Source organism: Notothenia rossii, assembly GCF_949606895.1.
Source record: "Notothenia rossii genome assembly, chromosome: 9".
NCBI lineage: Eukaryota > Metazoa > Chordata > Actinopteri > Perciformes > Nototheniidae > Notothenia > Notothenia rossii.
Genome location: NC_136907.1, coordinates 38,002,762 through 38,017,247, shown reverse-complemented (window position 1 = coordinate 38,017,247; position 14,486 = coordinate 38,002,762). Strand labels below are relative to the sequence as shown.

The 14,486-nt window shown below is 41.5% G+C and overlaps 1 protein-coding gene across 11 annotated transcripts in view; it reads left to right on the top strand.

The window, feature by feature from the left end:
• Positions 1-14,486, top strand: part of cnpy1 (canopy FGF signaling regulator 1) — a 37,725-nt gene that overhangs the window by 17,446 nt on the left and 5,793 nt on the right. For 2 of the 11 annotated variants that reach the window (XM_079647242.1, XM_079647243.1), the window contains exon 6: positions 6,492-6,664. The exons of 2 other annotated variants lie outside the window; for them this stretch is intronic. In XM_079647242.1, the coding sequence (XP_079503368.1) occupies positions 6,492-6,532 (41 nt within the window). In that variant the 3' untranslated portion in view covers positions 6,533-6,664. Of the gene's footprint in view, positions 1-6,326; positions 6,443-6,491; positions 6,665-12,003; positions 13,749-14,486 lie in introns of those variants that run through there. 7 more of the 11 variants (XR_013802225.1, XM_079647240.1, XM_079647239.1 and 4 more) reach the window with 7 other exon arrangements.

Below are 14,486 nucleotides of genomic sequence, written 5' to 3'. Positions count from 1 at the left end.
GCATTTCCTGATGAGAAACAAACCGATGCTTTTTGTAGTTGTAGTACACCAACATGGATTAAACCTGTGTTTTTTTTTACCACAATGTTGGGGAAATTAATGGATAAAATGCACGGATTATTATTATTATTATTATTATTATTACTATTATTATTATTATTATTATTATTATTATTATTCCCACTCCGATCGGGACACTAGGTCCACAGTTTCCCCGCAGCGAGGCTCCCCCCGTTGACAGTTTACGTGGGCTGGGCTGGGTGCAGTGGCGGACTGGCCATCGGGACGAATCCCGATGGGCCGGTACCGAAGTGGGCCGGTCGCATAAGTCACTAGCACATCCCCCACTCCCCCCGTTGACAATTTACTAACGGTACCGAAGTGGGCCGATCGAGAGTCCCAGGATGATTTTTAGTCCCAGTCCACCACTGGCTACATGACCGTATGATCGCCCATATTGACGCACCTAATTCCTAAACTTCTAACAGATACAACATAAACCAATCCTTCAGCCTCATATGAGCTCTCAGACACGTTCAAAATTAAACTGTCATCGTTGTCTGAGCTTGCTGCTGTGTGCGACATCGTGCGTTTAAATGCAGATGCTGGGATCCTGAACGGTGCAGTTGGAGCGCTGTGCCCGCAATGACGTCACACATAATTTGGCGGGACTTGAAGAATCCCTGAGAAGATCCAGAAAATAGTCAACATCGAAGGGCAGATTAATGGTTATCAAAGTACAAATATCCAAAATCAGTTTAGTAACGGTTTTCAAGAGGACAATATTTACTCAAATTGATGGGTTTGGATGATGGGGGAAACTCGTGTCACAGGCTCTTTAAGCATTAGATCAGTGCATGCGCTGCATCATCCAATCAGTGAGCGATACACAGTAAGGGGGCGGGGCGAATGGCTGAGGATTTCACCGGAGGATGGTCTGGTGGTTCCTCGATTATCGCTCCTCCGTTATCGCTCCTCACTCCTCGGTTCTCCGGCACAAATAAGGGCACTGGGACGGTAATCAAGATGGCCCAGAAGAATCTACTTCCGGTGATACAGAGGAGCAAGAAAATTAAAAATAAGAGAAGTGATATTCAGCCCTGATTTGCACTTCTCAAGCGCGAGTTGGTCCTCGATATTGGACAGCTATGTACGGCAACCCAAGAAGGACATTCGACACAACTGCATTTCGCAAAGAAGAAAAAAAAAACAACCACATAAATCTGAATGAGAGAGATGAGTGATTTTTATTACAACATAATTTCCTGATTATTTGAGTATAAATCATTTTAGTTGGTTAAGTACTTTCTTAGAATAAGTGAGAAATCGATTTAACTTGTGTTTAGCAGCTATCACACTGGAAAAACAAGAAACTGTAAATGTATGCTATAATCAATGGCATTAATAATTAATATCTAATTCTTAACTCTGAATGGTTTTCATTTTATTTAACATTATGTATTAGTCTGGCCAAACTTTATCAATTGAGATTCCTGAAAAAAGGGAAATGACATAAAAGATTTTTCATAAAAAAAAAATTGATTCAAGGACAAAACTCTGTTATTAGATCAGTACGGACGTCAAATGTCCTAGGCTTCTGTACGTAGCTGTCCAATAGGAGGACCAACTTGCAGTGCAAATCAGGTGGACACAGGGTTTAATAACTTCCTGTTGGAGGGATTATTAACTTCCTGTTGGAGGGTTTAATAACTTCCTTTTGGACGGTTTAATCTCTTCCTGGATGAGGGTTTAATATCTTCCTGGATGAGGGTTTATTAACTTCCTTTTGGAGGGTCTCATAACTTCCTGTTGGAGGGTGTAATAACTTCCTGTTAAGGGGTTTAATAGCTTCCTTTTGGAGTGTTTAATAACTTCCTGTTGAAGGGTTTAATAACTTCCTTTTGGAGGGTTTAATAACTTCCTGTTGGAGGGTTTAATATTTTCCTGGATGATGGTTTAATAACTTTGTGTTGGAGGGTTTAACCAGTTCAGCCCCAAGCCTGTTTTTCAGGTCTCAGGCTCGAAAAGGACATTCCCAGAACAAATGACTATATCTTCACTTCTAAAAGGGGTACATTAATAATCTTTTTTCTCAAAGCAATGATAAACCTGTGAGTTGGATGTAGAAAAGTCAGAATCAATGTAGATGTTTTTTATTTTAAAGTAAATTCAGATTGAACATAGTAAAAAAATATATATATATATATATATATTGTCCTTCCAAAATAAAAATTACTTATAGTGAAAACCACCCTTAAATGATGGAATAGTAGACAAAAAGCTTTAGGAATCTAAACTATAACATATAATAAGTACACTGTATCAAGATTGATGCAAAACAAGTGACATTTGACCTTTTTTAGAGAGGTTTAGAAGAAAAAAACCCGCTTCTGGGGTCATTTGGGTGCATTATCCATATCTCTGTCCCCTCTCGGTCGATTTTGATGATTGACATCTCTTTTGAACCGAGAGGAAGTTCCTAAAATCCATCTAAACATTACCCATTGGTGAATGAGTGATGCATAGCCAGAATGCCCAAAACCAAAAGCTGTCATACACTCTAGTAGCAGCTAATATGAAATCTCCATTATTGACATAAATATGAAGATGGGTTATCAGTAATCATTGCAAAGTGACACAGACACATTGGATTAACCTATGGATTAACCTTCAGCAGTGTTTTATGCATTTGAATTCCATTGAACACAACTTTTGATCAGAAAACGGCAACGGTAAGACAAATTTTCCGTTTTGGTCCCCGGAAAGCTACGTTGTGTGTTGTCTGGGTTTGCTTCCCCTGCCGCAAGTTTTGTTCGCTCAGTGATGATACTTATACCCCTGGAATATGTGGAATCTCAGCTTGCTAGCTGATATCTTGTTTGTGTAGATCCGATTAGTAATAAGGTATCTCTACTGTGAGTTCTGTGCTAAGTGCGTTAGCATTTTTTTTTTTTTAATTCAGAGGCTTGGTATGACCCTTGTGTTTCCTTTACCTAAAAATTGTTAATATTGTCTGATAGCTGAGTTTCTTCCCGTTAAGTGGGTATGACACAATCATAGTTTGTTGAATGTTAACCAGTTTAGCCCTGAGACTGTTTTTCAGGTCTCAGGCTCGAAAATGACATTCCCAGAACAAATGACCATATCTTTCCTTCTAAAAGGGTTAAATTAATTATCTTTTTTCTCAAAGTAATGATAAACCTGTGAGTTGGATGTAGAAAATCAATATAGATGTTTTTTATTTTAAAGATTGAACATAGTAAAAAACTGTAAATTATAATGTCCGTCCACAAATTCTTTTTTTAAACTACCCTTGGATGATGGTAAGATAAACTAAAAGCTTTAGGAATCCAAAGTACAACATATACTAAGTCCCTGTTTCAAGATTGATGCAAAACAAGTGACATTTGACCTTTTTAGATAGGTTTAGCAAAGAAAACTCCACCTCGGAGGTGATTTGGGTGGAAATGGGGGTTTTACCGTTTCTCTGGAACCCATTGGTCGATTTTGGTGATTGACATCTCTTTTTGACCGTTAGAGCCAATATAATTGAAGGGGAATCTCCCCACACACACACATGGTAAAACAAAAAGGTGGGGGCTTCGCGCACGCAGTTTTGCACCAGAGTGAAGCAGTCTGTAGCTCTGACTTCTGAAAACCGAAAAGCCGGTTTATGGCTCATGGATTATCAGAAATCATTTCAAAGTGACACAGACACATTGGATTAATTTATGGATTAACTTCAGCATCGTTTTTATGGTTTTAATGCCATTGAAGACAACTTTTGACCAGACTACAACACAGGTGAGCCATGTTAGTGTTTCTAGCTACCTAGCTCCATATGTTTTGGTGTGTGTTCTTGTTATTATCTCAGAGAGTTCGTATAATTGAGTGATAATGAAGGGTACCCCTCAATTCTGTGTCACCTCACAATGTGAAACGATGGGTTGGATGTGCAGCAAAGATAAATAATAAGTTTTGTGAGTGAATTTCGGTGCAGTCATCTGTTAGCATGTTTCGCTCGTTGCTAATTCAGATACTCAGCGTTAGCATTGTGGGGGTTTTTTTGAGAAAAAAAATTAAATGATCAGTTAGATGAGTTTATTTCCGTTAGATGGATATAAAACATTCATAGTTTATTGAATGAACATGCCCTCAGACACGGTTTCCTGCAAGAAGTTTCCGGCTTAACTGGTTAATAACTTCCTGGATGAGGGTTTAATATCTTCCTTTTGGAGTTTTTAATAACTTCCTGGATGAGTGTTTGATAACTTCCTGTTGAAGGGTTTAAGAACTTCCTGGATGAGGGTTTAATAACTTCCTGTTGGAGTGTTTAACTTGTTAAGCACCAAGGTCCCCGCGCTATGTTTTTTTTTTTCACGACACTGTGTCTCAGGGGATCTTAATATTTAAGAACCTATTAATGTGTTATACCAGATTAACGGGAATAATCTCAGCTAACTGACGATAGAAACCATGTTTACCAAAACAAAACACAAGTCTCATAAGAAGCATCTAAATGACCCCTGAGCGAAAAATGCTAACGCACTTTGGCAAAGAACTCAAGATAAAAGATACCCTTATTACTTATCGTAGCTGCACATACAAGATATACGATTAAAGCTGAGGTTCCACAGATTATTTAGGTATATATATCATCACTGAGTGATCCGAACTATTGACAGGAGAAGCAAACACAGAAATCACAACACGTACCTTTACGGAGCTTTTACAGGAGATCTTCTCACCGTAGCTGTCAATCTGATCAAAAGACTGGTTCAATGGCATTACAAAGAGAAAAAACGCGGCTGAATCGGTTAATCCATAGGTTGATAATGTTTCCGGGGTTATAATTGTTTGTATTTATAATCCATAATTTCATTTTTATGTAAATATCGGAGAGAGTAAAAGTTAGCTGCTAATGGTAGCCACCAGTTATCGCAGCTTCCGGTCTTGGCTATGCGGCAGTCTCACACACACACATTACCAAATAAGCAGTATGTGGGAGTTCCCTTCAATTCCATTTGCTCTGACGGTTAGAAAGAGATGTCCATCAGCAAAATCGACCAAGGGAGGCCAGAGATATGGAAAATCCACCCAAATGACCCCAGAAGTGTTTTTTTTTGTTGCTAAATCTCTAAAAAGGTCAAATTTCACTTGTTTTGCATCAATCTTGACACAGGGTACTTATTATATGTTGTAGTTTGGATTCCTAAACTGTCTACCATCCCATCATTCAAGCGTGGTTTTCACTATAAGTAATTTTTTTTTTGGACGGACACAATAATTTACATTTTTTCACCTCTGTTCAATCTGAATTTACTTTAAAATAAAAACATCTATATTGATTCTGACACTTCTACATCCAACTCACAGGTGTAACCTTGCTTTGAGAAAAAAGATTATTAATTTAACCCTTTTAGAAGGGAAGATATAGTCATTTGTTCTGGGAATGTCATTTTCGAGCCTGAGACCTGAAAAACAGGCTCGGGGCTTAACAAGTTAATAACTTCCTGTTGGAGGGTTTAATAACTTCCTGTTGGAGGGTTTAATAACTTCCTTTTGGAGGGTTTCATAACTTCCTTTTGGAGGGTTTAATAACTTCCTTTTGGAGGGTTTCATAACTTCCTGGATGAGGGTTTAATAACCTTCTGTTCAAGGGTCTAATAACTTCCTATTGGAGGGTTTAATAACTTCATTTTGGAGTGTTTAATAACTTCCTGGATGAGGGTTTAATAACTTTTGGAGGGTTTCATAACTTCCTGGATGAGGGTTTAATAACTTCCTGTTGGAGGGTTTAATAACTTCCTGTTGGAGGGTTTCATAACTTCGTGTTGGAGGGTTTAATAACTTCCTGTTGGAGGGTTTAATAACTTGGCAGCAGCACTCCCCTCACACAGGATAGCTCTATAATATTGCTTTGAAAAAGGTCATGGAGAATGAGCTGAATTAAAAGTATTTGTAATATGAATAGCTTTGATAAATGACCCACATGCTTTGTTCAAAAAACATTTAACATTGGTCATTGTTTCTGATTTCAATATTTTCATTTAGTTGAATGCCTTGCTACGGTATACAAAAATGACCTTGCACAGTGAACTCCGGTGGTTATCGAATCATTTGTATTGCTGATTCTTCCCTTTTGGGTTGGTGTCCATACTGAACACACACTTCAGGGTGTTTCACACACACACTCAGAGTGCAAGTCCCCTCTTTGCGTTCATGTCATAAATCAACATAGTACCACCTTTTCACTCATCTATTATTACTGTTGTCTGCCTGTTGTATGATTATCAGAGAATTGCAACAACTGAATCTCTCTTCAGTTTCAGTTGTTGCACTCGGCTGTGGAGACATAGTTTCTGTATGCTGTGTGCCTCTTTTGCAAAAGATTAAAGACCCAGGTGGACATTTATTTGATAGTTAATTCAAAGAATTTCCACCACACACTCGAGTCATTAACTATTTGTGTTTTTCTGATTTGATTTCAGACTACTGTAAAGACAGCAGTCACACTAACAAGGAATTGTAGAGTTTCAAAGGACGGAGGTGGGACCAGCTTTGTTGCAGAGATCACGACAAATCAAATAATATTTCAAATAATCTGTTTTTGACAAATTACTGACCTTTTGTAATAAATAAAAAAATCTAATGTTGAAAGCCATTATGTGCATATTATTTTTGTAAATAGTGTTGTCAGCAGCTGCTTTAATGTCTGTCTGACCCTGTGGTACGCACCAGGCACAGAGATGAAGGCTTTCAGTCACCTAACTGATGGCTTTGAGCTGGAAGAACATCATACGATCTGATATTAACACTGTGCGGAAACTTAAAGCATCTTCAGCTGGAAAAATGGGAAATAAATCAATGATAGAATTAACCATCATATGTGCCATCCAATCTACACTATAATTACAAAAGTGTATTTATTTCACATTCATTTGTGTTCTTTCTTTTGTTATAAATATAGTGATTTCTTTGTCATGCTTTCTGAACAGTTCCGATGAGGTACATACAGGAACAGAGATTCAGTATTTAGATTATTTTCTTAAGTAAAAGTAGGAATACTACAGTGTATATTTTGTTTGTTATAAGTAAAAATTCTGCATTCAAATAAAGTACCAAAAGTTAAAATACTCATTATGAAGAATGGCACATTTAAGCACCATTAGATTAGAGATGATAATGTCAGATGTACTTTATTGATCACAATTTCAGATATTTTTTGTCATGGCAGCATTTCGATTACACATTAATTAATATAATATTAAATGTACATTTCATTAAATAGAAAATAAATAATTAATTATTGTGTATTTTAATTACTGATGCAATAATTGTCTCATCACTTGGTAAGTGTGTGGTTTATTTGAATGACTTTATGGGTAATTTTGCATATAATAATATATGATAATGTATATCTGGCGAAATATATTTTGTATTATATTATATAAATCTGCAAAGTAACGAAATATGTTAAATAAATGTAGTGAACTAAAAACTACAATATTTGCCTAAAAAATGTGGTAGAGCTAAAGTATAAAGTAAGAGCTAAAGTATAAAGTAGCATACTGTAATAAATACTACAAGTACATTAATGTTTTACTTAAGTACAGCACTTGAAAAAATGTACTTGGTGACTTCCCATCACTTGGAACAAATAGAATATAATTCCTTTATTGTCATCGCACCAGGTACGACGAAATTTAAAAAAGCAATCCTTGCAGTGCATTTCCACATAAAACAAATAAATATATATCTATATAAACATATACACACACAAACATATGCTCACACATCCATACCAACATGCATACATGCCCGCACATTATTTAAATACAGTTTACAATATAAAAAACACAGGGATGATGAAATGTATTAATCCAAAAGGTTCAGTCCGTGTATGATAACAGGTTTCAGACTGTACCGACTGGAGCACGTCCAACAACCCGGGATCTGATGGTCAGCTGGTTGCTGATTGGCCACTGAAGCTTCTCTTAATATAATCAAATATTCCTAAAGTTTCTCTACGGTACAACCCCCACCACTGTGGGGGGGAGATGTCCAACTTCCTCTCTGTGGCTGCATGACTGGGTGAGAACCCGACAGAGTGACGCGTCCTAAAACCCGGAAATAAGCTGCGCATGGGTTCCTTCGAAAAAAAGCAATGCAATTTCTCCATAGGATCTATCGAGAATAAATCTATCGATTAGATTTATGATTCTAACATTTTAAAAGTAGGGTAGACATGTGGAGATTATTCGACTGAACAAAACGTGATCCGTCTTTTAAATGTGTGTAAACCACAGACCTTATTTCCAGCTATTTTCCAAAATCCTATGGAGAAATTGCATTGCTTTTTTGTCGAAGGAACCCATGCTCAGCTTACTTCCGGGTTTTAGGACGCGTCACTGTGGCACTCTATTGGCTCTGTTAATAAGAGTAAGTCGACTTCGGAGATGCATACTTACTTTTTTGTCACAAAAAAAGTCATAGTGTAGCTCTTATAAACTACAGGCCATAGGAAATCATGTACCATACAGCTTTTGTCTTTATTCACCAACCAGGCAGCTTAGAGGTGCAGGAATGAGTCCTTTAACCTGAACACGAGTCAGCATTTTGCCACTGCCACTGCTGTTCACTCATTTTTATCTGAATGTGTTTTTGGATGTTATCCTGAAAAAAGGTCTGTGGATAAGACAAGTGTTGCTCTACGACATAAAATACGTTAGTAAATACCTTACTGGGCGAAGTTTGAAACTTCTATGTGTCTTGAAAACAAAGGTGGCTTAACACCATCAGCAGACACATTAGCCGCCTTTAGCTTAGTGGTGAGGATGCGATCAGGAGGTAGTGTGGAATTAGAAAGAAGCCAGCCTTACCAAACCACAGTGGTCAACAAAGAAGGTAGGCTATTAATCAGTACAAAAACCAGTCTGAAGGGGTCCCCAGACTCCTTTTTCAGATTCTCTGAGAAGCTTTCATTTATAGATAATAACGCTGTTAACATTAGCAAACACAAACTCTAGCGTGAGTCTGAGCCATGTGCCACTGCAAGACAACTTTGTGCATGTTGTGCATCTTCCAAAGCAAAAAACACAACCTCAACCTGAGATCAGCTGCCCCCCCGCAGCAGGACGTCTACCTCCCTCCCTCCCTGCCGCTTTAGTTTCCTTTCTGCCCAGGGATTGAAGTCACAGTAGGATCCATACAAGCTTATTGTTTAGCTGCTTGTTTAGAAGTGTCTAGAAGCCCAGCTTCCACCCCTGACAGATCAAGGGTTACCAAGGTGCTGACTGCTAACAGCGTGACAGACAACCCTCACACCCGTTAAGTGCTCATTTCCCACAGCCCATTGATGGACCACTGGGTCTTCAGTTTACTTAAGTAGAGCCGCTCTGAGGGCATAGACAGTCTTATTGGCAGAGGGACCAACATATTATATAGCGGAACTCTGTCTAGCTAAAGGGAAATTCCAATGTCATACAAACTGGGTCTGTTGTTGGTGGTTCTGTCTATTGTTCTTTCCTGCTGACATCTGGGAACACAGAGAGATGTATCACAGTTTATAGAGCAACTAGTTCTAATGTTGATCTGCTGTTCTGACAGGTCCCTGTGTTCCCATCGAGTGATTATAAGCTCTTTTTACCTGGAGATAAAGCTGTTTAGATTGGGATAAAGTTTTGGGTGTTTGTCTCTTCATCATTTGACTAGTTTTTAGTAATGATATCGTGTACCCAGATACCTGCAAGTACTCTGGAGATGACACGGCTGTTGATTGCAGGTCTGTGATTGAACTCCTTTTCCCCTGAATCAAAGTCCTGTCCACCACCCTGACCTCCATACCTCTGCCTTATGCCTCCTAAAGGACACTATGCCTTGCATTGTCAGTGAAAATTGACCTAGGACATAAATAATCAGGTGCACAATCGTTCAATACGGATCAAATAATTATAATCTGGTTATGGATTGTTAGGAAGAGCAACATTTGTGAAGCATATTATACCATCAGTTACTTTAGGATCTGTACTGCATGAGCTCACAGGGTCTGGAGAACATGACGACCATATGAGGTATGACTATTTCCTCATCTCTTGTTTTTCATGAGAATCAACATTTACTTGCTCAATAGAAAACTTGGAAACAAAGTGTGATTTTGTATTATTGTATCCTTCTCTTATAGCATAAAGTTTGGTCACTGAGCTGCGGTATTAACTTGTATTCTAACAAGATTAAAATATATTTGTCCTGGAGATTAGCATAGTTAAGTCTCCCTTTTTTGGCTTTTGGGGCGGCTGCAGCAGGCTTTGATCAGTGTTGCGCGGCGAGGCCCTGGCTTGGGCTGGCCATCCAGGACCACAGTGTGAAATTGGTCTGATGTCATCCCCCATTCTCCACCTTCCCCAGCTTTTAGTGGCCGTAATTATATTTCCGCCACAGTGCCCCCGTCCCCTTCATTCCATATTCCAAGTTTTGCTAGGAAGCATTTAGAGAACTATGGCTAAATTACTCAGTGGGGGGAAGGAGTGCTGGACGGCCCGTCTTTTGTCTGACAGAGACACAGGGGACATCAATACTTTTTAATATGTACTTTTTTTTTTTCTGCTCCTCTGCCCTTTGCCTCTGCCTGTTTGAGGGATTAATTTTATGACAAGGAGATGGAAGAACTTAGGGTAAATAAGATGGGAGTTTTTATGTTTTACCCATGATACTTTGCACAAAGCCAGCACATTCTGCTGGAATGTTTCCGTGGACAGATTCAGCAACATTTGACCATGCTCACAGGCGGAAACCTTGTGTTCTCTAAAGTGAAGCCAATGCAATATTGCCTGACCCTGCATTCTCTCTAATGGCCAGCAGGGAGCAAATCCTGTGGTTGTAAAAATAAATTTGATTGTAGAGAAGTCTAGGAAAATAACCCTCCTCTTCACTTCGTCCATTTAGTAAACGATGGTCCCCTTCAGTAAAACAGATAATATTGTAATGATTGCTTTAGAGCTACCTGCTACCCAGTTTTTGTGTCGTCCAAGTTCTCGTCTTACAACCCTAACCCTCTCACAGAGTTTTCATAGTTATTTGTGACAGTCGTCTTTGAGAATGTGGTTTGCTTGTGATTAGCTACAGCCTTTCATGACCTTGCTGGTTAAAATGTTTTATAAAAACTAGTGTGTGGAGTCATGGTGAGTCCATCCACTAGTTGTTTTATCTTTACGTTTAATTCTCTGTTACCGCAGTCTTTGGAGAAATACAGTTTATAAATGGAACTCCAAAATAAAAAAGTGCCTAGCTTAAGGTACTATATTTAGCCAGATTAGTGTTAATATATAATATTTGTATTTGATTTAAAAGATTTTAGACCTGTGCTGTTGGGATAGACCGGCAGTCCCAGCAGTGTCTGATGATGATGCTGCTTCTACTAAATGTTGCTGCTCCGTTTTGACGATGTTCCCCATGATGATGCTTAAGCATTGAATTCCTTAAAAGAACGTACGATCAGCAAGTGCTGATAAAGACCAAGAGTAGCAGTGATGAGTTAAGATGTTTTTTCTTTTTCTTTGGGAAAAACAAAGCTGTCATTTGAATGGCGGTCAATACAAATTCTGAAGTTTTTGCCAATCCGATGTAAGAAAACCATGGATTTTTGGATCTTCAAAGAGCCCAATTACAATGGTCAGTCAGGCAAACAATTACATTATGTCACGATCTGTCTGTATTGTGTTTTGTCTTGTCTTTTTCTGTCTTTGGTTTCCTGTTTTATTTTGTAAAGTGTTCAACCCCTGTCTTGCCTGTTTTTTTGTCTATTTTCCCTCCCTGATTACCCGATTGTGTTCACCTGGTGCCCCTGTGTTTTCTCCTCCCTCCTCACCTGTCTCTTGTTTGTTTGATTAGTCCTGTGTGCATTTAGGTTCTGTGTTTTCTGTTAGTCTTTGTGAGTTCCTTGTTGTTGTTTGACTGTGTTCTCAGGGAAGAGTTCTGTTTGTTTCATTTTCGACTTCCTCTCAGTGTGTGATTCCAGGCTAGCAGCCCGAGCCCCAAGAGCCATGGTTCCGGCCCCAGTTCTGGCCCACACAGCCATGGTTTCAGCCCCAGTTCCGGCCCCAGCAGCCATGGTTCCGGCTTCAATTCTGAATCCAGTACCGGCCCCAGCAGCCATGATTCCGGCTTCAATTCCGGCTCCAGTTCCGACTCCAGTGCCGGCCCCGGCTGCTATGATTCTGGCTCACGTTCCGGCTCTCCGGCCCGCTCCGGTCCCTTGGGTTCTGTCGGTGTTCTGACCCACTCCAGCTCCCCGGGTCCTATTGGAGGTCCCGCCGTCACCTATTCCGCCGGGGGTCCTGCCGACACCATGTCCTGTTCCGCTGGGGGTCCTGCCAGCTCCATGTCCAGTCCTGTTGGAGGTCCCGCCGACTACTCACCTGCCGGAGGTCCTGCCAACCCTATGTCCTGTCCCGTTGGGGGTCCCGCCGACTACTCTTCTGCCGGGGTTCCTGCCAACCCTATCTCCTGTTCCGCTGGGGGTCCTGCCAGCTCCATGTCCAGTCCCGTTGGAGGTCCAGCCGACTACTCTTTTGCCGGGGCTCCTGCCAGCCCTACGTCCTGTGCCGTTGGAGGTTCCGCTGGGGGTCCTGCCAACGCTGTGTCCTGTCCCGTTGGGGGTCCCGCTGACTAGCCTCCTGCCGGGGGTCCTGCCAATCCTATGTCCTGTTCCTCTGGGGGTCCCGCCGTCAACTCTTTTGCCGGGGTCCTGCCAACCCCTTGTCCTGTTCCGTTGGAGGCCCCGCCATCACCTGTCTCGCCGGGGGTCCTGCCAACTCCTGGTCCTCTTCCGTGGGGGATCCTGCCGAAGCCTGTCCCACCGGCTCCGGTTCCTGTTCAGCCAACACTGGGTCCTGCCCGGCCTCCGGAGCTGTCTGGTCTTCGTCCTCGAGCCCGGCCCCCTGTGAGCCACGGTTTTCGCTCTCGAGCCCGGCCCCCTGAGTGCCGCGGTCTTTGCCCTCGGGCCCGGCCCCCTGACTCTTCCTGCCGCTGCCTTCGCCCTCATACTCGGCCCCCTGAGTTCGCCCGCTGCGGCCTTCGCCCCACCTTGGACTCTGCCTTGCCCCGGGCCTTCCGCCCGAGTCCCCCACCTTGATATCTGCCTTGCCACCGGGCCGTCCGCCCGAGACCCCATCCTTGAAGTCTGCCTTGCCCCCGGGCCGTCCGCCCGAGACCCCTTCCGGGTCCTCCGCTGTGCACCTGGGCTGTCAGCCCAAACCTGTCCTCCAGACCCCCTCCACCCACCCTGTTGGCCCTAGTTTTGTGGTTTTTAGGTTCTGTGTTTTCTCTTAGTCTTTGTGAATTCCTTGTTGTTGTTTGACTGTGTTCTCAGGGAAGAGTTCTGTTTGTTTCATTTAGCCTTGAAATAAAGGTATTTTCTGTAAAATCTGCATTTGGGTCCTGCCTGCTTCACTCAACCCTGACACATTAAGCCATTGGAAATCGACGATCAGGCTCGATTTATGGTTAAATATAGCAGTAGGCGATCAATTTTCATAGATGAGAGTAACATCTGTGACTTTTCGGCCCCGCCCACTTTTGGGAGAAACAACACTGTCATTTGAACGGCGATCAAGCCTGAAACCACAGAGCTCTTCTTTTACTGTCCTTTGTTCTTAGAGGAGGTACAGAAACACTGAACTCTGGATTTGTTTAAGGACAAATGCAATGCAATGCAGGTGTCATGAGCGAGGCGGTAAATAATTGTTGTATCATGCCAAAAAGCTGCTGTGTGCTTTACACAGCAGCTTTTTGGCATTATAAAACAATTATTTACCGCCTCGCTCATGAGAGTAACGGCTCCTACACACGGCGGCGTGCGTTGTCGCTTGCCGGCGGAGGGGGGCTGAAACTCGACCAACAACCAATCACATGAATCTTCCGCCCCAGACACACAAGCATGCGGTTTGATTGGCTAGAGCTTGCACTGGCATATGATTTGATTGGCTGACGCCTCCATCGAGGCGGCAAAAGTAGAACATTGCTCTACTTTTGCAGCGAGCACCGCGAGAGAAGCTATGCTTTTCTCCCACAATGCAGTTTGGCGAATCGTGACGTCACCCCATTCAAAGTGAATGGGCAGAAGCGTTGAAGCGGCAACGCACGCCGCCGTGTGTAGCGGCCGTAACAGCTGGCGGAATTACGGCCTCGCCTACTGATTTTAATTTAACCATATATCGAGACCGATTGTCGATTTCAAATGATTGAATGTAATTGTTTGCCTGACTGGCCATCGTAATCGAGCTATTTGAAGATCCAAAAATCCACGGTTTTCAAAAAATTCCGATCGGATTGGCAAAAACTTCAGAATTTGTATTGACCGCTATTCAAATGACAGCATTGTTTTCCCCCAAAAGTGGGCGGGGCCGTAATTTTCGACCGGAACTGACGTAAGTGTTACTCTCATCTATACATGGATGTGGTTTACAGCCACAAAAAAATACTGTTTT